This window comes from Chionomys nivalis, chromosome 4, assembly GCF_950005125.1.
Source record: "Chionomys nivalis chromosome 4, mChiNiv1.1, whole genome shotgun sequence".
Taxonomy (NCBI): Eukaryota; Metazoa; Chordata; class Mammalia; order Rodentia; family Cricetidae; genus Chionomys; species Chionomys nivalis.
Window position 1 is genome coordinate 77,192,986 of NC_080089.1, and position 23,931 is coordinate 77,216,916.

General features: G+C 44.5%; 1 protein-coding gene across 5 annotated transcripts in view; it reads left to right on the top strand.

Annotated features, from left to right (window-relative positions):
* The window catches only part of LOC130872485 (glutathione S-transferase A2-like), a 41,685-nt gene that overhangs the window by 1,467 nt on the left and 16,287 nt on the right, over nucleotides 1–23,931 (top strand). The window contains exons 1-6 of one of the 5 annotated variants that reach the window (XM_057766472.1): nucleotides 14,341–14,427; nucleotides 17,583–17,634; nucleotides 18,452–18,584; nucleotides 20,386–20,527; nucleotides 22,673–22,804; nucleotides 23,609–23,734. In XM_057766472.1, coding sequence (XP_057622455.1) covers nucleotides 14,341–14,427; nucleotides 17,583–17,634; nucleotides 18,452–18,584; nucleotides 20,386–20,527; nucleotides 22,673–22,804; nucleotides 23,609–23,734 — 672 coding nt within the window. Of the gene's footprint in view, nucleotides 1–1,772; nucleotides 1,825–2,641; nucleotides 2,775–4,484; nucleotides 4,627–6,782; nucleotides 6,915–7,726; nucleotides 7,823–11,917; nucleotides 11,941–14,340; nucleotides 14,428–17,582; nucleotides 17,635–18,451; nucleotides 18,585–20,385; nucleotides 20,528–22,672; nucleotides 22,805–23,608; nucleotides 23,735–23,931 lie in introns of those variants that run through there. The other 4 variants (XM_057766471.1, XM_057766470.1, XM_057766469.1 and 1 more) reach the window with 4 other exon arrangements.

The following is a 23,931-nucleotide window of genomic DNA, read 5'->3' on the forward strand; positions in this document are numbered from 1 at the left end:
TTGTAGAGACTTTCAAATGCCCGGTGCAGGGCTGGTCAGGAGGGTACAGGTAGGATGTAAACAGAGGTGCCATCTTCAGGTGACCCCACATCTGTGAGCTTTCAGCAAAATGTGAGAGAGTGGTCCTCCGAGTGAGCGTGGGACCAAAATTCTGAGGTTAAATGTTTTTCCAGCTTTAGAGCAGAAAATTCCTTAGTGCTGCCCTTCAGAGGTGTCACTGGGAAAAACACTTCCCAGCTCACTCCAGGGGAGCTCAGCTGTTGGTATTTCCTGAGAGAAAGTCCTGGAAGCTACTGAGATCTTGTCCTCCTCAGTCAGGAGCAGAACGGGAAGGGTAAAAGATGCAGTGGTGTCCTGTGAAGGCGGCTTTGGTGTCTTCCCTCAGAGTCATGGCAAAGTGTTTCCCTCAGCTGTGGAATCCACCTCCATTCCTAACCCAACAGGGCTTTAGCTGATCCTTTCTGAACCATGGAGTGCATAAAAACCAAGACACGCTAGTGCCAGCCTAGGAGGATTCTTTAAATACATGAATAGCTGGGTGCCAGTGTCTGTACGCCAGCTCTGTGGCTCAGGGGATGTTCTAAGCCACTGGACTGTTGATTCAGCTCACGAGGAGGGGGTGGGGCGTCTGCACAAGCCTTCCTCTTTTGTGTCCATAGTGACTGAGAAGGCAGTGGGCAGAGGCCGCTAGAGACCCTGGCTCGGACCTTCCAGCTCAGTGTGCCCACAGGCTGCCACTGTCATCATCCCCCTCACACCCACCAAGCCCATCACAGTTCAGCCACCTCTGTGATGACTGTCACCACTCCCTGCACCTCTCTGAGTGCTGTGCACGTTGTTGACGTCATTTCATTATCTGTCAGTCCAATCTGTGGGGTTATGGTATCGTCCGCAAACTGTCTAACCATTCATTTAGGAGCTGATTTTTAACCTTCCATGACTGAAAATTTTCTTTAAACTGTGAAAGGAACAAAGTAGTTCAAATTACTCTAGATGGCTGTAGAGATGGCTGGTGACTACAGATTAAGCCACATGGGTTCTGATCCCAGGAACCCATATAAAAGTCCAGAGTAGACAGCCATTGGGTATGTGTACCCTTACCCAAAAAGATAATTTTCATAAGCAAAACAAATATTTTAAAAACTGAACAACAGCCCCACAATGTAAGCAACTTGCTGTGGTGCTAGAGTAATGGTTTTCTACTAAAGTCCTTATTGCACATGCAGACGACCTTCTAATTCTCCCAGCTCCCATACATGAGAGTTAATAACTGCCTGTCATTCCATCTTTAATGGAATCTCTAACCTCTGGCCTCTATCAACTCTAACCTCTGAGATGGATGTATTCCCATGTGCAAGACCACACACACACACACACACACACACACACTCTCTTAAAATTAGCAATACTAAATCTTGAAGAAAATAAACTTCAGGTGATCTTGGGTCTATGCAATGGCCATTTTGAAGATGTAGAAAGTTCTATTCTATAGTGCTGGTCCTCTAGTGAGATCACTCTCTTCTTAGGACCAAAGCATGAACATGGTGGGTCAGGGTGGAGGAACACTACAGGAATAATGAGCTTTAGTATTATCAATACCGTTTTCTTGATGGGTTTAATCTGATTTCCATGTGGTCATGATCAGATCCTTCATATCTCCTGGGAGTCTCAACTTCAGCAGATGCCCTACCACAAACGAGGCTCTCAAGTTCAAAAGTCTACAGTGATACAAAACAAGCTAATGAGAATGCATTTACTTTTTCTGCTTTCAGTTTGAAGAGAAGTTTATAGAAGCCCCGGCAGACATGGAAAAGTTAATCAAAGGTAACATCAAGTGTCGCTATGTGGTGTCTTCTACAAGGTTTACCAGAAGGTGATGTTAGCGGGTGATGGGTGGGAACAGTTAGGAAAGGCAGAGAGATGTGATGGAGGTGGTGGGGCTCCTTAAAGGGTCTGAAAAATGGAGACAGTGATAAAAGTGAGATGCAGATTTCTAGAGGAATTTGTCTGAGGACTCGGGAATAAATGTTTTCTCACTCTTTCTGCATCTGAGTGAGCAATTTCATTCAAGCTCCCTCTCACTGACTTATTCAGGCAGGGTTTCACCCACAAGGTCCAATAACCACACAGGATACAAGGCCATTAATTAAATCACAGGAGGAGAAACAGCTGGGATGATTTTCTTGAGCGTTTTCATCATAGCTACTGATGAGTCACTATCACCCCACAAGAACAGACTGGTGGAACTCATGGTGGCTCACTACATAAGAAACTGTCACACACACCTTAATGTCATGACAATGATGAGATTGTCAAGTATACTAGTTCTGCTTTCATGGTGGCCCTCTGCTGTCCCTCCTCATCTTCCAAATGCATCCAGGGACATGAACTGACATAAAAACATGCACTAGAAATATGTGTCTGGATAGGAAATAAAGATGGGTGTGAGAAGCTCAAAAGCCAAAGAAAACTGGGTGAGACAGAGAGAAGACAGAAGCTAAAAGTAAATGGGGTTCAGCTTGAAAGTCTGAGAGGCAATCATTTATCTTTCATTGTGTGATCCGACACTTCAATACATGTTTGTGCTCCTGAGAAGTGAGACTTGAACACCTCAAAGACCTTTTCCGTTCTTCTTTCACAGATGGGAGTTTGATGTTTCAGCAAGTGCCCATGGTGGAGATTGACGGGATGAAGCTGGTACAGACCAGAGCCATTCTCAACTACATCGCCACCAAATACGACCTCTATGGGAAAGACGCGAAGGAGAGAGCCCTGTACGGTATATTTCCTGTTATTACTCCAAGGGGAAACAAAGGAAGGATTTGGGTCCCTCCATGAATGAGCAAGAGGGTGGCAGGGTTTATGTCTAGGAGCAGGCTGGTTATACCATTTAGGCCATGTATGGAAGAGTCCAAGGAGGAGAGGTGGATGCAGGTGAGTGTGGCTACAGCCGAGGATGATGTTGTCTGGGGAGCTTTGACTCCAGGTGCCCAAAGCTTCAGTGCTGGACCTCAGCCAACAGCTTAGGGCAAAGAACATAGGACGTGAGGATGGAGGAGGAGTCCTAGGGAATGAAGGTGAAGGAGCTGCCTCCCACGTCCCATATATAGGAAAAGTGGACAGCAAAAACTTGAATTCCCAGCCAGTTCTATGGACTAGCCAACTCAACGAGGCTTAGGTTCCCAAGGACCAGGTTTACCTGAATCATTTAACTCAGCACTAACACAGTTCTATGGACTGCACCACCCTTGCTGGGACCCACTCTGCTTGATAAAATCCTTCAGTCATGAACCACTGTGCAGGAGTATTGCAGTTGATCAAATTTAAATATGATGCTAGCCAGGAACCCTAGTGTAGGAAACATTTGTCCATGGGAAACAGAGACTCGGGTATAACAGTGCTTGGATAGAAGTGCTTGTGGCAGCATTATTTTTAATTTTCTCATGGTACATCAGCCATGTTATTCAATAAAAGATGAAAGAGGAGCACAACGTATGATTTTAGCAATGAACACACATGAAGGGTGAGGGAAGCAAAATAAAGATAAAACGTGAACATTGTATGATGTTCAGTGAGCAGACTGCAGGGCAGATGTTCCTGGCTCCGGTCATATGAATGATTCCCATCTCCCATCGATAAGAAGGAAGCAGTCAGTCTTACCAGAGCAGCTGCCAAAGTGGCAGTATTGGGGTCAGAGGGAGTGGGGATCAGACTCTGAAAACATCGAAGAATGCCAGTAGTCTTAGAATGTGACAGATGCATTGGAACTCAGAATACAACCTTTGCACAGCCAAAATCGGAAGTGTGTGGAAGTGTGACAGTGAAACTCTCCCCAAAGCACCTTGTGAAATACAGTTTAGAACAAGAAATGCATGTGTCTGTATATGCTATGGTTGAAATGAGTGAAGAAATAGGCACATCTTGACAGATGTTACCATGGCCAGAATGCAGCTGGAGCGTGAGCTGTTATGAGAATCGGGTGGAGAACATCTAACACTGTCCTAGATGCCCCTGAGCAGAAAGAGAGATGCGCAGAGACGCAGCTGGTGCTCAGACAGGGCCCTGTTTTGAGCTTATCTGAGAGATAGCTTGTTAGCTCTGAGAATCTTTGCATAGTCGTTGAGAACAAATCATGTCAGAGAGAGAGAGAGAGAGAGAGAAAGAGAGAGAGAGAGCCATCTGTAGAGTTTGATGGTTGTGTTCTGGGATGCTACCCAGTATATCATGACTGCATCTCTAGATGGACCAGTGATACACTTTGTCCTTGGGTTGGGCCATGTGTGGGTTTGACAAATTCTAAAAGTGTATCAGAACTGTACTAGAGGGAAATATAATATATCTATTAAATACAAAACATAATGACGGTTTAAAGGTGAGTAACTTTGCAACTACTTTTCAGTGTAAATTTCTCATATTTTTAGATTAAAATATCATATAATGAATTTCTTTAAACCATTGACCATATGGAAAATTTTGTCATTCAGGATTGACATGTATACAGAGGGGATTGTAGATCTGACTGAAATGATCATACAATTAGTCATGTGTCCCCCGGACCAAAGAGAAGCCAAGATCTCCTTGATAAAAGACAAGACCAAAAACCGTTACTTGCCTGCCTATGAAAAAGTAAGTAGGCTGTTTGAAATCTGGGGATACTGTGTTCCCAGGACAAGAGAAAGGCAGAGGTTGGGAGGGACAGGTTGCTGCCTCAGTGACCTTCCATGAGCCTCCTTGTGCAGCTCCCTGCCCACAGGTCGCTGTATAAAAATGGCCTGTGAAGGGCACCGCACGTCACGCCAATCTAGTGTTCACATTCAACAGGGTTCAAGGCCATAACCTGACCTGATCTGTGGAAGGCTGAGCCACACCAGAGATGGACCTAGATCCTGCAGACACACTGGGCTTGATAACAGGGCAAACTGCAGAAAACCACAGATGGGAAAATATTCTGTCACATCACACAGGAAGACCAGAGAGCCACCGGCTGTCAGGAGAAGAGGAGAGAGCTTCAAAGACAGAGGAGAAGAACCTGACCTAGGACAGTGATGCAGGCAGAGGAGGAGGCTAAGGAAGAGATCTAAAGGAACACTGGCCTGCAGGAGTTAGGGTCACAGATGGCAGGCTTGGGAGGAGAGCCATGCACATCCACACATGAAGGGCTGTCCGTGTACACACAGTGTCTCTCTTAGTCGGGGCTTCTCTGGAGGTAGATTAAGAACTCATCAGACTGACTTGATCTTGTGTCAAGTTAAGCTAAGAACAAAGCTCTGATCCTAAACCAGGCAGTGGTGGTGCATTTTAATTCCAGCACTCTAAAGTCAGAGACAGGCAGATTGCTTTGAGGCCAGCCTGGAATACAAGAAATAGTTCCAGGAGAGGCTCCAAAGTGACAGAGAAACCCTGTCTGTAAAACCAAACCAAAAAAAAACATATAAATGGATATGATCATATAGGATAAGGACATCCTAAACATTAGTCAGAGACCTGACTATGACCCCATTTATAATTCACTTAAAGTTCTCTCCTGGCTGCCTCTGCTCTGTGGAAGCAGTGAGGGATTTAGGAGCCATCAGGTCCCCACACAGCCCTCTGGAGTCTAGGCCCTGTCTCACAGGACATAGCATCCAGGCCTCACAGCTTGAATCATCTCTGGTGCGTGATTCATGAACTCCAGTCACACAGTGAGCTCTGTACTGAGAATATTTGATGTTTCCTTTTGTAGTTTTAGGTTTGCTTCTTTCCTTCCTTTATTTTTCTTTTTCTTTACAAGAGAATTGCTGTATTATATAGTTCCAGCTCTCCTGAAACTCTCTCAGTGGACTGGCCTCAAGCTCCCAGAGATCCACCTGCCTCAGCATCTTGAGTTCTTGAATTAAATGTGTGTCCCACCATGCCTGGCCTTCTTTTTTTCTGAATGTGGTCATTAGATTTTTTCACTGTAGACGTGTACAGTGTGATAAGGTGATCACAGAGCATTTCAATTCTTCTTTACTTGTAGCTCATGCTGTAGCCAGTGCTTGTCCTTTAGGTTATCAGTGACTTTCATATTGCTGGGATATTTAAGTAAACGTCGTAAACTGCAACTAAGACATTTCTATCATTAAATATTATCACAACCAGAAATGTTGAAATAAATGTTAAATAAATAGCCAAAATCAGATAGGAATATTAGCCCCATTTGGTGTTGGCGTGCTCATCTCTACAAAGATACTGAGACTTCGACTCAGTTACCCCTGTACAATTCAGCCCGGTCAGTCAGGACGCAGTGAAGGTTGGGAGTCAGAGCCGATGCTGTAGAGGGAGGATGTATTGTAGCTCAGCCAGGTGTATTTCAGATTCCAAAGAACTGAAGAGAGCAGACAAAGGAGAAGACAGACACAGGGTGTTCTCTGGTGACTGATGTTTCCTGCAGGTGAGGCCTCTGCCCACGGGACTGAACAGACAGGACAGGGAGAGGAGTGTTCTGAATTCCCGGTGCTCTGAATTTCAAACTAAGGGGAGGAGCCCTGATGTGCAAGGGGATAAGCCCTTATCCCATGTGAAAAATGTACATAGGGTGGCAGTGTGAAGGCCATGGGATGTGCAATGACAGAGAAAGCTCACCTGAGCTTTAGAGAGGAGGTCGCGTGCCTGACTTCTCATGCTGCCTCTTGCACCACAGGCCTGAGTCTGCAGTTGTATACCTGCTAGGAAGAGATAGAATTCCTTTGGGAAAGGTGGGAAAGGGTGGTGGCCACAGCTCAACCCTATTTGCTCATAATCTGTCTCCTTTAATATGGCAGGTCTTGAAGAGCCACGGACAAGACTACCTTGTTGGCAACAGGCTGACCAGGGTGGACATTCACCTGCTGGAAGTTCTTCTCTATGTTGAAGAGCTTGACTCCAGCCTTCTGGACCCTTTCCCTCTGCTGAAGGTGAGGTCACCTCCGAGAGGCAGCCCCATACTCATGGCTCTGAAAATATAATGGTGGCCTGTGTGCTCCTGAAGGGCCACATTTCAGCCTCCATACTGAGCTATTAAACACTCACTATTAGTTTTTCAGGCATGATGATAAACTTTTCAAAATGGAGATTTGAGGCTGGTATCCCAAGAATATATATTTGCACTGATAAAGACACAGGACCCCACAGCTCTCTCCCTGCTCCCCTGTTCCTTGCAGGCTGCTTCTGGCCTTCATCTTCCATCTCATGTGGCCTGTCTCTGCACACTCAGTGTCTGAGCAGATGTCTTTCATGCTGACCCCTTCCTCAGCTCTGACTTCTCAGGACTGTGCTTCCTTCTTCATGGTCCCCACCATGATGTGCCCGACCCTCCGCCACCCCCCGTGACCCTAACCTTATCTCCAGTGTGAAAACTGACTGTGAGTTTTTCCTGGTCAAACTTTGATGTTTTCTGCCCCCAGTTCAAACTCAGTTTTTCATGTCTTCACTTTTCTTTTCTAATCTCTGCTTTTACACCTAAGAGGTACGGTTCTCTGTGTTCTGTATTACAAAACTACATCTTCAGTGTGTGTCCAGGGACCTGAGGAGAAGGCTGTTCAAGGTCAAAGGAGGTCTTCAGGAAATTATGCTGAGCTCTGCTTTCTAGCTCATAGATTTGTTGTTCTTCTCAAGTCTACACTGGACCAGTTGCAAGGATGCAGTTGTCGTGTTTTGGGGGTTCATGTGTTTTGGACTGTGTAGTTAAGCAGTTCTGATTCTCAAGGTTGTGTTTTCTGGATTACAGACCCTGAAGAGCAGAATCAGCAGCCTGCCCAATGTGAAGAAGTTCTTGCAGCCTGGCAGCCAGAGAAAGCCTCCGCCTAATGCTAAGAAAAATTGAAGAAGCAAGGAAGCTTTTCAACATTAAGTAAAGCTGCATTGTTCAAATCCACAGTCACCATTCACTGATGTTATTAAATAATAAAGAGCAATTGTTCATCTTGGTTCTTGTGATGTAATAATTATCAACAAATGGTATGTGCATCTCATGTCTTCAACCTGTAGAGTTGGGATTTGCAGACATCACTGAGGAAGAAGAAGGCAAACAAAAATCACTACAAATAAAAGCAAAGCTTGTAAAAGTGAGGAAAAACTAAAGAAGAAGAACACTAATATGAGGAAAGAATTGACTAACAACATTGTAGAATTACCCAAAATGTTTAAAAGTAAAGTTAATGTGCAAAATGAAGAAATTAAAAGAAAAATGGAAAAATAAAGAAGAAAACTTTAAGGTACAAAAATAATGAAGAAAGAAAGAAAGAAAGAAAGAAAGAAAGAAAGAAAGAAAAAAGAAAGAAAGAAAGAAAGAAAGAAAGAAAGAAAGAAAGAAAGAAAGAAAGAAAGAAAGATGTAGGAAAAGAAAGACTGCAAGTCGGGGGAGCAGAAATTGGGTAACTAGTAAAAGTTTTTTGTTTTTTTTGTTTTTTTGTTTTTTGTTTTTTTAAAGAAGGAAAAAATAACAGAGAAAACAAAATTAAAATTTTAAGTTAGTGAGAAAGAATCTGGAGAGCTGGCTGAGAGGTGACAGGCACAGCTGCTCTTGCAGAGGACCAGGGTTAGGGTCCAGCAGCTACAGGACATCTCACTACCGTCTGTCACTCCAGCTCCAGAGAACCTGATGTCCTCCTCTGGCCTCTGTGCTCCCTGGACACCTGCGATACACATACATACCTGTAGGCAAAAGACCTCAACACACAGAAAAAAATTCAAGTTATTTTAATGGTAAAAGAAAAAAAACAAGAAAACACACATTCCAGCAAAATAACAATAACAGAAAATATCTTTGGAAAAGCGCTGTCTTTAGTCAAGTGGAGTGGTACAGGTCTTTAATCCCAGCCCTTATGAGGCAGAACTACATCGACCTCTGTGAGTTTGAGGCCAGCCTGGTCTATATGATGAGTTCCAGGATAGTCAGAGCTACAGAATAGTGATACCTTCTCTCAAAAAATTCAGAAGAAAAATATGTCCTTGCCTGATGGGGGAAAATTGTCTGTATTCTGTCAATCATGTTTTAAATAAATGCTGATAGGTCAGACAAGAAGTCCAGGTGGGTCAACCAGATAGGAAGTAGAGGCGGGGCAATAAGAACAGGAATACTCTAGGAAGAAGAAAGCTCCCTCAGCAATTCTGCCCAGAGCACCAAAGAAGCAAAATGTAAGCTACCCCGCTGAGAAAGGTACCAAGCCATGTGACTAACAAAGATCAGAATAATAGGTTAATATAAGCTACAAGAGCTAATAAGAAGCCTGAGGTAATGGGCCAATCAGTTTTATAACTTATGGAGATCTCTGTGTGATTTTCTTTGGGGCTTGCTGACTGTGGGGAACTGGGCTGGAAAAACACCCCAACAAGCAGGCCTCTTCATGTTACACTTGCACCCACTGGGACCTCTACTTCATCCTTTCCGTGCAATATCAAATATCCAGGCCCAGTCCTGGCCTGAACATCTTCTATTGAGGTCTAGCCTGGTGGGTCCTTCTGTTCCTACTCTCTGCATACCTCCCCTTCCTCAGGTCTAGCCTGGGCTCCACACCACTGCCCTGGTGTATTCTGGTAAGCTCCACTTCCACTGCCATCAACCTCCAGCTCAGGCCAGCATGCACATCTGCATACACCTCAGACCCTCCCCAGCTGTGGGAGGCTCAGAGGCCCTTGTGCTCCCAGATAAGCACTAGGGAAACAGGAATGCTAAACACACATGCTTGTCCCTTCAAAGAGAGGGATTCATTACCTGTTTCTCACCCAGGAGTCTGGGAAACAATGTGGTTAACAGCCTGGTGACCTTTGAGTTATCTTTGTATCACAGATCACACTGGATCTTCTACCCGACCCTTATTATGAGCTTGTCAATCAATAGAACACATGTTTAGGGAAGATGTCACTTGTACTTTACAAAGAGTCTTGGTGTAGTCTTGTCTTGTGCTTTATTTGCCCAGGGGATTAACTTATCACCAGGAATTTTTTCACCAAATTGTAGTGTGCTTAAGTATGCCCCAAATAAACTACTCAGGGTCAGACTCCCTTTTTCCCTCCTGTGGGTTCTTACTCTGCTGGCTGTGGTGCTTGTAGAGACCCCCGCACCCAAACACCTACTATCCCCTGATCCAACCCTCACACACCATATCCAATGTCCGGTCTATGCCATTCCCAAACATTCTGTGCTTTGTTCCAGCCTGCTGTGTCCACATCAGATACAGAAGCAACAAAAGAATCCCACACACCCAGTTCCCATGGAAAACAATACAAGCAATATGAAAGATGAAGGCAGTATCATCCCTATGAAAACCCACCAGTCCTATAAAATGTTCTGCAATGAGAATCAACCCCAGATCACAGACATTCTTCATACGGAAGTTATGGATTTCACCACAGAATTGATGGTGTTTAGAGAAGAAAAAACACAATAAATTTAAAGAGAATAAATGCTTGGGTGATGCCTAAGGAAACACAATCGTAAAACTGATGGAAATAATGAAGACCACCCAGGATTTAAAAAATGGATTCAATAGAGAGATAGGAATATTCAAGAGAGCTCAAGCTGAAATGAAGGCAGAATTTTAAATCTTAATGATCCAATGAGAAAACTCAGGGAACATCTTACAAATAGAATGGCTCAAGTAGAAGAAACTTTATCAGGCTTCAAAGATAAAGTAGAGCAAAGAGATCACACAATGAATATGAAATTAAAAATACATAAAAGAAACCTTCATTAAATGTAGGACCCCATGAATATATTGGTTATTATTAATGGGCACAGGTGAAAGATAATAATCACAGAAATATATATATATATATATATATATATATATATATATATATATATATATATAGCGTTAATCACAAGTCATGAGACCCTGTGCTGTGCACATGTGCATCACCCTGGAGGGCAGCACTGCTGTTTTGCCAACTGTCGAGCAGTGGAGCGGATTCTACAGCTGAGAAGAAATTAGCAGTGCACACCAGGATACAAAGGGGCCAACCCCCGGACACTGGAGGGTGTGAAGACTCAGGCAGTAACTTGCATCTCTGAAACCACCAAGTTCAGCATGCAATGATTAATAACCTGAGACCTATGGACTATTGATTATCACTACAATCACAAGTGAACTTGTGGGTCTGTGAGTGAAGTCAGTGACAGATGGCCTTGTATTTGGATAAATCCCTGAGTGTGAACTTGGCAGGAAGTAACCGTAATTCTCACTGTCTTGAAATGACATTGCTAATGGTGATATGACAGCTTCCCCACAGCAGGAACTGCAGGATGCACAGATGCAGAGACCCAGAGCATGCTGGGACAGTGTGCTGATGGTGAGCCAGGTGAAGTTAAGGATGAATTGTGAAATTCCTTTCTGCCCTTCAGCTGCAGATTAAACAGGACAAAGGTTAAGACAAATAATCTATTACAGGACATTAGCATTCTCATCAGATACAGTAAGGAGGGGACATTGTAACCTGAACTTCAACTTAGCCTTGAAGTTGAGACATTGTGTTAAGTCAGTAATTTAAGGCTAATTCACAAACTTTCCCCCAAATTCAGTAGATATAAGTCCCATCTTATCATAGCTGAGGGGTCCGTTTTTGACTCTGTAACACCATTCATGCTTCTAGCACAGTCCTCCCTCCCTTGTTTCTTTTGTCCTGAGCAATGTGCTTCATTAGGGTTGTTCACAGAAGCACACATGAGAGGTTACTTAGAGGCACAGGAGCATCAAATCAATGAAAACGTTGAAGGACTTTAGATCTTCAGGAGAAGGTGGTGGTTTGTGAGCCCCTCCCTGATTTGTCAGTTTTCTACTCTATCATGAAAGTCTGGAATCTTGAACTCTTTGTCAATCTATAGGAGTGGCTCTGGGTCCCCACCCCATTGTTGAGAATGTTCACCTTATTAAAGTAGCTTCCACACTCATCTGGGGCAGGAGTTGGGGAGCTGAGCAGAGCAGCCGTCTGGACTCTCACTAGGTCAGTTCTTTCTCTTATAACCTGTGTAAGAAGTTCCATGTCTACATCCATGGAAAATAGCTTTTCAATGTTTTATTTAGCAGGCATTGATTGTATAAAAGAGCTACTTTTATTATGTAATTTCCGCACATATGTACATATACATAAATATATACTTTTATCATAATCTCTGTTCATTACCATTGACTTTACCTGCATTTGATTCTGGTTCATATGAATTATTTTGTTACTGAATGTTGAGTAGCAAGCTATCTCTCTTCATCTCTTCCTTCTCTCTTTCCATCCTCCCTCCCTTCCTCTATTCCTTCTTCCCATTTTTCTCCCTGTTTCCTCTGTCCTGGTCTTCATTCACCCATTTTTCTTTTCCTTCCTTCCTCCTCCTCCTCCAGTGTCCCTGAGCTGAGGATGGTGTTTAAGGTATTTCCAAGGGAATCTAAATGCGTGGGATTTAGGACAGTGAGGAGTAGACTTGGTTGTGCTTTCAGGCAAACCTGAGATCAATAACGTTCTTTTCTTGAACTGTGTTCCAGTCTCACAGAGAATATGCAGATTCCTCTCACTTGAGAACTTGAATTCACCCAGACTCTCCCAGGCCTCCCTTCCAAAGCCCTTCCCCAGTTTGGATTTCTACCACATTTGCTTGTGTCCTGTGGATTCTGATTGCTTTGATGATACTGTTTAAATAACAGAGTAGCAGGTTTCATACTTAGGATTTGTTACATTATTGCAATCTTATTATTGCCAGGCAGCGCACACCTTTAATCCCAGCACTAGGGAGGCAGAGGCAGGTGGATATCTGTGATTTCGAAACCCGACTGGTCTACAAGAGCTAGCAGAGAAACTTTGTCTCAAAACAAACCCCCCAACCTTATTATTTAATTACAAACAAAACAATCTGTTTTTAGATGGTAATCCCAAGAAAGCAAATGAAACATAAAGTATGAATCTTGAACTATTGAACCCTGAGAAATCAGAGGACTGTGGGCTAATCCTTATACCAAGCAGAAGGCTGTCTACTGATGTCCTGTGATCACAAATGTATGTATGAGGAAGTGAATGACACACCAGAAAACACTTTAAAATTCTTTAGGAAGACATGGCAGGAAGAAATGAGTTTTAGAGGAAGGAGGTTAAACCTAAACTCTGACCCTTAGCAGTTATGCGGCCAACCCTATGCTAGGGTTCAAAGCGTTCATCACTAATCTGGAGACCAGTGGACTCCGAGTCAGTGTGCAGGGAGGTTATAGGTTCTGCAGTATGGGGAGGGATCAGAAAGCCTCAGCATTTCAGAGTCTCTGTGAAGTCCCAGTATTGAACTCTCCAGGGCAAAGGAGAGTTCATGGAGAAAACACAGAAAACCATCAGAAAGAGAAAAAGAACAGAGCATTATACAGTGCTGTAGGAAACTGTCAGGTGCCCAAGAGAAGCAGCTGTGACCTGAGGGCAGGGAGGCCGTGCTTCTTCTATCCTACATAGTCACTTCAGCCTTGGGCACTTACACACAGATACAAACACACACACACACACACACAGAGAGAGAGAGAGAGAGAGAGAGAGAGAGAGAGAGAGAGAGAGAGAGAGAGAGTCCATTTTAAAATACAGACTCTGTAATGTCCTATTATATCACAAGTTGAAGATACTACCCGTGAGCCATGATGTTGACTTACAGCCCATGAGTAGCAGCACCAAGTATGTGGTTCCCTGTGCAGGAACTGAGCTGTACTCGCCAGGGTTTCCTCATCACGTGACTGTCTGCACATCTATCTCTCCTTTAGACTGGAAACAGGGGCAGCTCCTTACCTTCAGACTCTGTGGTGATTACATGCAGTTCACATTTGCAACTGCCCGTTATGTGCTGTGCACCTAAGGCGGTGACTCACTGTGATATGAAGTTGATGCATCAACTGCCGCCTTCTGGACCCTAGAACAGGATCCAGTCTAGCAGTGGGAAACAGACCTGCAACCAGGAGATGGGTCCTTCTCCTGTGGGGAGAACAAGTGTTTAACACAGCCAGGGCGACATGAAGCCATCAAAAGCTTCTGAACTGAGCAACCCAGGGACCAAAAGACTGGGAAGGGACTTTGTCTCATCCCCTCCATGATGGCTCTGCTTTCTGAAGCTCAGCAGGCTCCCAGTCCTTCACCACTCTAGGTCCGGGATGCTCTGTCTATGTCCTCAAAGTGAAAACATGTGACCAGCTGAGACCTGTTTGGTGCAATTGCAGGTTGCTGGTCATTGATGAGTGAGAAATTAGTCAGTAGACCTTCCTGGGATTCCTGAAGTCGTCTATGAATAAGGCAGACTGCACTTCCCTGGTGCTGTATTTACTGACCATATTCTAGTCTCCCAGGGATTGATGTCTTTGCTTTTCCATTCACAGTGAAACTACAGTTGCAGCCATGGCTGGGAAGCCCGTGCTTCACTATTGGAATGCCAGGGGCAGGATGGAGTGCATCAGGTGGCTCCTGGCTGCAGCAGGGGTGGAGGTAGGTTGTGCATTGCTCTTCTGGAAAGGGAACTAACACATGTTTAACTACTTCTCTAAGCTGAGAGGCTCCACACCAGGAAATTTGGATACAATTTTACCTTAATGGTAGTTGTCTTGATGCCCATGACTCTGCCAAGACTAAGGTGGCCAGGACTATAATTATGCCTCAGTCAACCCTTACACTAAGTATGCCCCTTGATCAACCAGGCCACACGCTACAGAAACCCAGTGCCTGTGGGGGATAATGGGAACATGCCCAATGTACTCAGCCACCACCCTCAGGGCAGGGCTAAGCCTGGAATGGTTGAAGAACCCGTAAATAGATCTCCTGATGGAAGAGGCCCCCTTTCCTGAATAAATGTGAACACCAATCCCACAAAAAATGATAGTCACCTTGTATTAAGAAGGAAATGGATTGATTTGAACAAATTAAAAATTTACTTTGCTCTGTACCAAAGAACACACTCATATTTAAAAAAAGATTTATTATTTATTATGTCTACAACATTCTGCCTCCATGTATGCCCACATGCCAGAAGATTGCACCAGATCTCATTACAGATGGTTGTGAGCCACAATATGGTTGTTAGAAATTGAACTCAGGACCTCTGGGAGAGCAGCCAGTGCTCTTAACCACTGAGCCCTCTCTATAGTCCCTAACAATGCTTTTGATAGAGGAGAGTCAAATAGGTATTTGGTTACTTTCATATTTGAATTGATTCAAGTTACAAAAAAAGGACACATAGAAATATACATTTGAATTCTGATCATTAGACAATAGTAATTGCTTATTGCAGGTTACGGTGTGATATTCTGATTTTAAGTCTGACACTGTTCTTTCAAAAAGAGTACCTACACTCGGGTACTCACGGTAAAGTGTTTGCGATGGGGACGTTTGACTCCTCAAGTCTGACATTAAAATCAGAGTCACAGAGAAGATGGGCACAGTGATGAACCCGGTGGAAATTAGCTGGGTGTTATTGGAGCTGGTGATTGATGAGTGGAGGATCTTTGTGTCTTGTGTGTAGTTTTACAGCATAGAACCAGAAATTTCCATTATAAAAATGATTTCAAGGGAACAGGAGACTGAAGTGATGTCTGTGGTCAAAACCCCATGGTGTCCTTACAGAGGACCCACACAGGCTGCTCACAACTGCCCGTTGCTCTAGCCTCAGAGGGTGCCCACGACTCTGGCCTGCATGAGATCTTAACATGGCCTCTCCCTCACTCCTATAAAATAAAAACTATGAAAAGGGGTAAATTTTACAGAGACGTTCAATAGAATTAAGTTAAAGATAAACAGGAAAAATGGGAGCCCTGACACAGAAGATTGAAACACACTGCCTGCCACAGTCCAGCACACTCAGTAATCAGTTTGTAGAGACTTTCAAATGCCCGGTGCAGGGCTGGTCAGGAGGGTACAGGTAGGATGTAAACAGAGGTGCCATCTTCAGGTGACCCCACATCTGTGAGCTTTCAGCAAAATGTGAGAGAGTGGTCCTCCGAGTGAGCGTGGGACCAAAATTCTGAGGTTAAATGTTTTTCCAGCTTTAGAGCAGAAAATTCCTTAGTGCTGCCCTTCAGAGGTGTCACTGGGAAAAACACTTCCCAGCTCACTCCAGGGGAGCTCAGCTGTTGGTATTTCCTGAGAGAAAGTCCTGGAAGCTACTGAGATCTTGTCCTCCTCAGTCAGGAGCAGAACGGGAAGGGTAAAAGATGCAGTGGTGTCCTGTGAAGGCGGCTTTGGTGTCTTCCCTCAGAGTCATGGCAGCGTGTTTCCCTCAGCTGTGGAATCCACCTCCATTCCTAACCCAACAGGGCTTTAGCTGATCCTTTCTGAACCATGGAGTGCATAAAAACCAAGACACGCTAGTGCCAGCCTAGGAGGATTCTTTAAATACATGAATAGCTGGGTGCCAGTGTCTGTACGCCAGCTCTGTGGCTCAGGGGATATTCTAAGCCACTGGACTGTTGATTCAGCTCACGAGGAGGGGGTGGGGCGTCTGCACAAGCCTTCCTCTTTTGTGTCCATAGTGACTGAGAAGGCAGTGGGCAGAGGCCGCTAGAGACCCTGGCTCGGACCTTCCAGCTCAGTGTGCCCACAGGCTGCCACTGTCATCATCCCCCTCACACCCACCAAGCCCATCACAGTTCAGCCACCTCTGTGATGACTGTCACCACTCCCTGCACCTCTCTGAGTGCTGTGCACGTTGTTGACGTCATTTCATTATCTGTCAGTCCAATCTGTGGGGTTATGGTATCGTCCGCAAACTGTCTAACCATTCATTTAGGAGCTGATTTTTAACCTTCCATGACTGAAAATTTTCTTTAAACTGTGAAAGGAACAAAGTAGTTCAAATTACTCTAGATGGCTGTAGAGATGGCTGGTGACTACAGATTAAGCCACATGGGTTCTGATCCCAGGAACCCATATAAAAGTCCAGAGTAGACAGCCATTGGGTATGTGTACCCTTACCCAAAAACATAATTTTCATAAGCAAAACAAATATTTTAAAAACTGAACAACAGCCCCACAATGTAAGCAACTTGCTGTGGTGCTAGAGTAATGGTTTTCTACTAAAGTCCTTATTGCACGTGCAGACGACCTTCTAATTCTCCCAGCTCCCATACATGAGAGTTAATAACTGCCTGTCATTCCATCTTTAATGGAATCTCTAACCTCTGGCCTCTATCAACTCTAACCTCTGAGATGGATGTATTCCCATGTGCAAGACCACACACACACACACACACACACACACACACACACACTCTTAAAATTAGCAATACTAAATCTTGAAGAAAATAAACTTCAGGTGATCTTGGGTCTATGCAATGGCCATTTTGAAGATGTAGAAAGTTCTATTCTATAGTGCTGGTCCTCTAGTGAGATCACTCTCTTCTTAGGACCAAAGCATGAACATGGTGGGTCAGGGTGGAGGAACACTACAGGAATAATGAGCTTTAGTATTATCAATACCGTTTTCTTGATGGGTTTAATCTGATTTCCATGTGGTCATGATCAGATCCTTCATATCTCCTGGGAGTCTCAACTTCAGCAGATGCCCTACCACAAACGAGGCTCTCAAGTTCAAAAGTCTACAGTGATACAAAACAAGCTAATGAGAATGCATTTACTTTTTCTGCTTTCAGTTTGAAGAGAAGTTTATAGAAGCCCCGGCAGACATGGAAAAGTTAATCAAAGGTAACATCAAGTGTCGCTATGTGGTGTCTTCTACAAGGTTTACCAGAAGGTGATGTTAGCGGGTGATGGGTGGGAACAGTTAGGAAAGGCAGAGAGATGTGATGGAGGTGGTGGGGCTCCTTAAAGGGTCTGAAAAATGGAGACAGTGATAAAAGTGAGATGCAGATTTCTAGAGGAATTTGTCTGAGGACTCGGGAATAAATGTTTTCTCACTCTTTCTGCATCTGAGTGAGCAATTTCATTCAAGCTCCCTCTCACTGACTTATTCAGGCAGGGTTTCACCCACAAGGTCCAATAACCACACAGGATACAAGGCCATTAATTAAATCACAGGAGGAGAAACAGCTGGGATGATTTTCTTGAGCGTTTTCATCATAGCTACTGATGAGTCACTATCACCCCACAAGAACAGACTGGTGGAACTCATGGTGGCTCACTACATAAGAAACTGTCACACACACCTTAATGTCATGACAATGATGAGATTGTCAAGTATACTAGTTCTGCTTTCATGGTGGCCCTCTGCTGTCCCTCCTCATCTTCCAAATGCATCCAGGGACATGAACTGACATAAAAACATGCACTAGAAATATGTGTCTGGATAGGAAATAAAGATGGGTGTGAGAAGCTCAAAAGCCAAAGAAAACTGGGTGAGACAGAGAGAAGACAGAAGCTAAAAGTAAATGGGGTTCAGCTTGAAAGTCTGAGAGGCAATCATTTATCTTTCATTGTGTGATCCGACACTTCAATACATGTTTGTGCTCCTGAGAAGTGAGACTTGAACACCTCAAAGACCTTTTCCGTTCTTCTTTCACAGATGGGAGTTTGATGTTTCAGCAAGTGCCCATGGTGGAGATTGACGGGATGAAGCTGGTACAGACCAGAGCCATTCTCAACTACATCGCCACCAAATATGACCTCTATGGGAAAGACGCGAAGGAGAGAGCCCTGTACGGTATATTTCCTGTTATTACTCCAAGGGGAAACAAAGGAAGGATTTGGGTCCCTCCATGAATGAGCAAGAGGGTGGCAGGGTTTGGCTCTAGGAGCAGGCTGGTTATACCATTTAGGCCATGTATGGAAGAGTCCAAGGAGGAGAGGTGGATGCAGGTGAGTGTGGCTACAGCCGAGGATGATGTTGTCTGGGGAGCTTTGACTCCAGGTGGCCAAAGCTTCAGTGCTGGACCTCGGCCAACAGCTTAGGGCAAAGAACATAGGACGTGAGGATGGAGGAGGAGTCCTAGGGAATGAAGGTGAAGGAGCTGCCTCCCACGTCCCATATATAGGAAAAGTGGACAGCAAAAACTTGAATTCCCAGCCAGTTCTATGGACTAGCCAACTCAACGAGGCTTAGGTTCCCAAGGACCAGGTTTACCTGAATCATTTAACTCAGCACTAACACAGTTCTATGGACTGCACCACCCTTGCTGGGACCCACTCTGCTTGATAAAATCCTTCAGTCATGAACCACTGTGCAGGAGTATTGCAGTTGATCAAATTTAAATATGATGCTAGCCAGGAACCCTAGTGTAGGAAACATTTGTCCATGGGAAACAGAGACTCGGGTATAACAGTGCTTGGATAGAAATGCTTGTGGCAGCATTATTTTTAATTTTCTCATGGTACATCAGCCATGTTATTCAATAAAAGATGAAAGAGGAGCACAACGTATGATTTTAGCAATGAACACACATGAAGGGTGAGGGAAGCAAAATAAAGATAAAACGTGAACATTGTATGATGTTCAGTGAGCGGACTGCAGGGCAGATGTTCCTGGCTCCGGTCATATGAATGATTCCCATCTCCCATCGATAAGAAAGAAGCAGTCAGTCCTACCAGAGCAGCTGCCAAAGTGGCAGGATTGGGGTCAGAGGGAGTGGGGATCAGACTCTGAAAACATCGAAGAATGCCAGCAGTCTTAGAATGTGACAGATGCATTGGAACTCAGAATACAACCTTTGCATAGCCAAAATCGGAAGTGTGTGGAAGTGTGACAGTGAAACTCTCCCCAAAGCACCTTGTGAAATACAGTTTAGAACAAGAAATGCATGTGTCTGTATGTGCTGTGGTTGAAATGAGTGAAGAAATAGGCACATCTTGACAGATGTTACCATGGCCAGAATGCAGCTGGAGCGTGAGCTGTTATGAGAATCGGGTGGAGAACATCTAACACTGACCTAGATGCCCCTGAGCAGAAAGAGAGATGCGCAGAGACGCAGCTGGTGCTCAGACAGGGCTCTGTTTTGAGCTTATCTGGGAGATAGCTTCTTAGCTCTGAGAATCTTTGCATAGTCGTTGAGAACAAATCATGTCAGAGAGAGAGAGAGAGAGAGAGATGGAGAGAGAGAGAGAGAGCGAGAGCGAGAGAGAGAGAGATGAGAGAGAGAGAGAGAGAGAGAGAGAGAGAGAGAGAGAGAGAGAGAGAGAGAGAAAGCCCTCTGTAGAGTTTTAGAGTTTGATGGTTATCTTCTGGGATGCTGCCAAGTATATCATGACTGCATCTCTAGATGGGCTAGTGATACACTTTGTCCTTGGGTTGGGCCATGTGTGGGTTTGACAAATTCTAAAAGTGTATCAGAACTGTACTAGAGGGAAAGGTAATATATCTATTAAATAGAAAAGATAATCACTGATTAAAGGTGAGTAACTTTAAAACTACTTTTCAGTGTAAATTTCTCATATTTTTAGATTAAAATATCAAATAATGAATTTCTTTAAACCATTGACCATGTGGATAATTTTGTCTTTCAGGATTGACATGTATACAGAGGGGATAGTAGATCTGACAGAAATGATCATGCAATTGGTCATATGTCCCCCGGACCAAAGAGAAGCCAAGATCTCCTTGATAAAAGACAAGACCAAAAACCGTTACTTGCCTGCCTATGAAAAAGTAAGTAGGCTGTTTGAGGTCTCAGAACACTGAGTTCCCAGGTCAAGAGAAAGGGAGAGGTTGGGAGGGACAGGGCGCTGCCTCACTGACCTTCCATGAGCCTCCCTTGCAGCTCCCTGCCCACAGGTCGCTGTATAAAAATGGCCTGTGAAGGGCACCGCATGCTCACGCCAATCTAGTGTCCACATTCAACAGGGTTCAAGGCCATAAACTGACCTGATCTGTGGAAGGCTGAGCCACACCAGAGATGGGCCTAGATCCTGCAGACTGGGCTTCATTCCAGGGCAAACTGCAGAAAACCACAGATTGGGAAAATATTCTGTCACATCACATAGGGAGGCCAGAGAGCCACCGGCTGTCAGGAGAAGAGAAGAGAGCTTCAAAGACGGAGGAGAAGAACCTGACCTAGGACAGTGATGCAGGCAGAGGAGGAGGTTGATGAAGGGATGTAAAGGAACACTGGCCTGTAGGAGTTAGGGTCACAGATGTCAGGCTTGGGAGGAGAGCCATGCACATCCACACATGAAGGGGTGTCGGTGTACACGCAGTGTCTCTCTTAGTTGGGGCTTCTCTTTGGAGGAAGATCGAGAACATTTCAGACTGACTTGATCTTCTGTCAAGTAAAGCTAAGAACAAAGCTCTGATCCTAAACCAGGCAGGGGTGGTGCATTTTAATTCCAGCACTCTAAAGTTAGAGACAGGCAGATTTCTGTGAGGTCAGCCTGGAATGCAAGAGCTAGTTCCAGGACAGGCTCCAAAGCCACAGAGAAACCCTATTTGAAAACCAAACCAAACCAAAACAAACAAAAAGCTATGATCATATAGGATAAGGACATCCTAAACATTAGTCAGAGACCTGATTATGACCCCATTTATAATTCACTGAAAGTTCCCTCACGGCTGCCTTTGCTCTGTGGAAGCAGCGAAGGATTTTGGAGCCATCAGGTTCCCACACAGCCCTCTGGAGTCTAGGCCCTGTATCACAGGACATAGCATCCAGGCCTCACAGCTTGAATCATCTCTGGTGCGTGATTCATGAACTCCAGGCACACAGTGAGCTCTGTACTGAGAACATTTGATGCTTCCTTTTGTAGTTTTAGGTTTTCTTCTTCTTTTTTTTTCTTTACAAGAGAATTGCTGTATTATATAGTTCCAGCTCTCCTGGAACTCTCTCAGTGGACTGGCCTCAAGCTCCCAGAGATCCACCTGCCTCAGCATCTTGAGTGCTGGAATTAAATCTGTGTCCCAACATGCTGGCCTTTTTTGTTTCTGAACGTGATCATTAAATTTTTTTTCTCTGTAGTCGTGTACAGTGTGATAAGGTGACCACAAAGCATTTTAATTCTTCTCTACTTGTAGCTCATGCTGTAGCCAGTGCTTGTCCTTTAGGTTATCAGTGACTTTCATATTGCTGGGATATTTAAGTAAACGTCGTAAACTGCAACTAAGACATTTCTATTATTAAATCTTCTCACAACCAGAAATGTTGAAATAAATGTTAAATAAATAGCCAAAATCAGATAGGAATATTAGCCGCATATGGTGTTGGCATGCTCGTCTCTACAAAGATACTTAGAGACTCTGACTCAATTCCCCATGTACAATTCAGTCCTGTCAGTCAGGACGCAGTGAAGGTGGGGAGTCAGAGCCGATGCTGTACAGGGAGAATGTATTGTAGGTCAGCCAGGTGTATTTCAGATTCCAAAGAACTGAGGAGAGCAGACACAGGAGGGGACAGACACAGGGTGTTCTCTGGTGACTGATGTTCCCTGTAGGTGAGGCCTCTGCCCATGGGACTGAACAGACAGGACAGGGAGAGAAATGTCCTGAACTCCTGGTGCTCTGTCATTTCAACTAAGGGGAGGAGCCATGATGTGCAAGGGGATAAGCCCTTATCCCAAGTGAAAAATGTACATAGGGTGGCAGTGTGAAGGCCATGGGATGTGCAATGACAGAGAAAGCTCACCTGAGCTTTAGAGAGGAGGTCGCGTGCCTGACTTCTCATGCTGCCTCTTGCACCATAGGCCTGAGTCTGCAGTTGTATACCTGCCAGGAAGAGATAGAATTCCTTTGAGAAAGTTGGGAAAGGGTGGTGGCCACAGCTCAACCCTATTTGCTCATAATCTGTCTCCTTTAATATGGCAGGTCTTGAAGAGCCACGGACAAGACTACCTTGTTGGCAACAGGCTGACCAGGGTGGACATTCACCTGCTGGAAGTTCTTCTCTATGTTGAAGAGCTTGACTCCAGCCTTCTGGACCCTTTCCCCCTACTGAAGGTGAGGTCACCTCCGAAGGCAGCCACACACGCATGGCTCTGAAAATAAAGTGGTGGCCTGTGTGCTCCTGAAGGGCCACATTTCAGCCTCCATACTGAGCTATTAAACACTCACTATTAGTTTTTCAGGCATGATGATAAACTTTTCAAAATGGAGATTTGAGGCTGGTATCCCAAGAATATATTTTTGCATTGATAAAGACACAGGACCCCACAGCTCTCTCCCTGCACCCCTGTTCCTTGCAGGCTGCTTCTGGCCTTCATCTTCCATCTCATGTGGCCTGTCTCTGCACACTCAGTGTCTGTGCGGGTCTCTTTCATGCTGATCCCTTCCTCAGCTCTGAATCCTCAGGACTGTGGTTCCTTCTTCATGGTCCCCACCATGATGTGTCTGACCCCCCCAGCCCCCCGTAACCCTATCCTTCTCTTCAGTGTAAAAACTGACTGTGAGTTATTCCTGGTTTGGTATTTTCTGCCCCCAGTTCAAACTCAGTTTTTCATGTCTTCACTTTTCTTTGCTAGTCTCTGCTTTTACACCTAAGAGGAACGGTTCTCTGTGCTCTGTATTACAAAACTACATTTTCAGTGTGTGTCCAGGGGCCTGAGGATAAGGCTATTCAAGGTCAAAGGAGGTCTTCAGGAAATTATGCTGAGCTCTGCTTTCTAGCTCATAGATTTGTCGTTCTTCTCACGTCTACACTGGACCTGTTGCAAGGATGCAGTTGTCGTGTTTTGGGGGTTCATGTGTTTTGGACTGTGTAGTTAAGCAGTTCTGACTCTCAAGGTTATATTTTCTGGATTACAGGCCCTGAAGAGCAGAATCAGCAGCCTGCCCAATGTGAAGAAGTTCCTGCAGCCTGGCAGCCAGAGAAAGCCTCCGCCTGATGCTAAAAAAATTGAAGAGGCAAGGAAGCTTTTCAACATTAAGTAAAGCTGCATTGTTCAAATCCACAGTCACTATTCACTGATGTTATTAAATAATAAAGAGCAATTGTTCATCTTGGTTCTTGTGATGTAATAATTACCAACAAATGGTATGTGCATCTCATTTCTTCAACCTGTTGAGCTGGGATTGCAGACATCACTGAGGAAGAAGAAGGCAAACAAAAATCACTACAAATAAAAGCA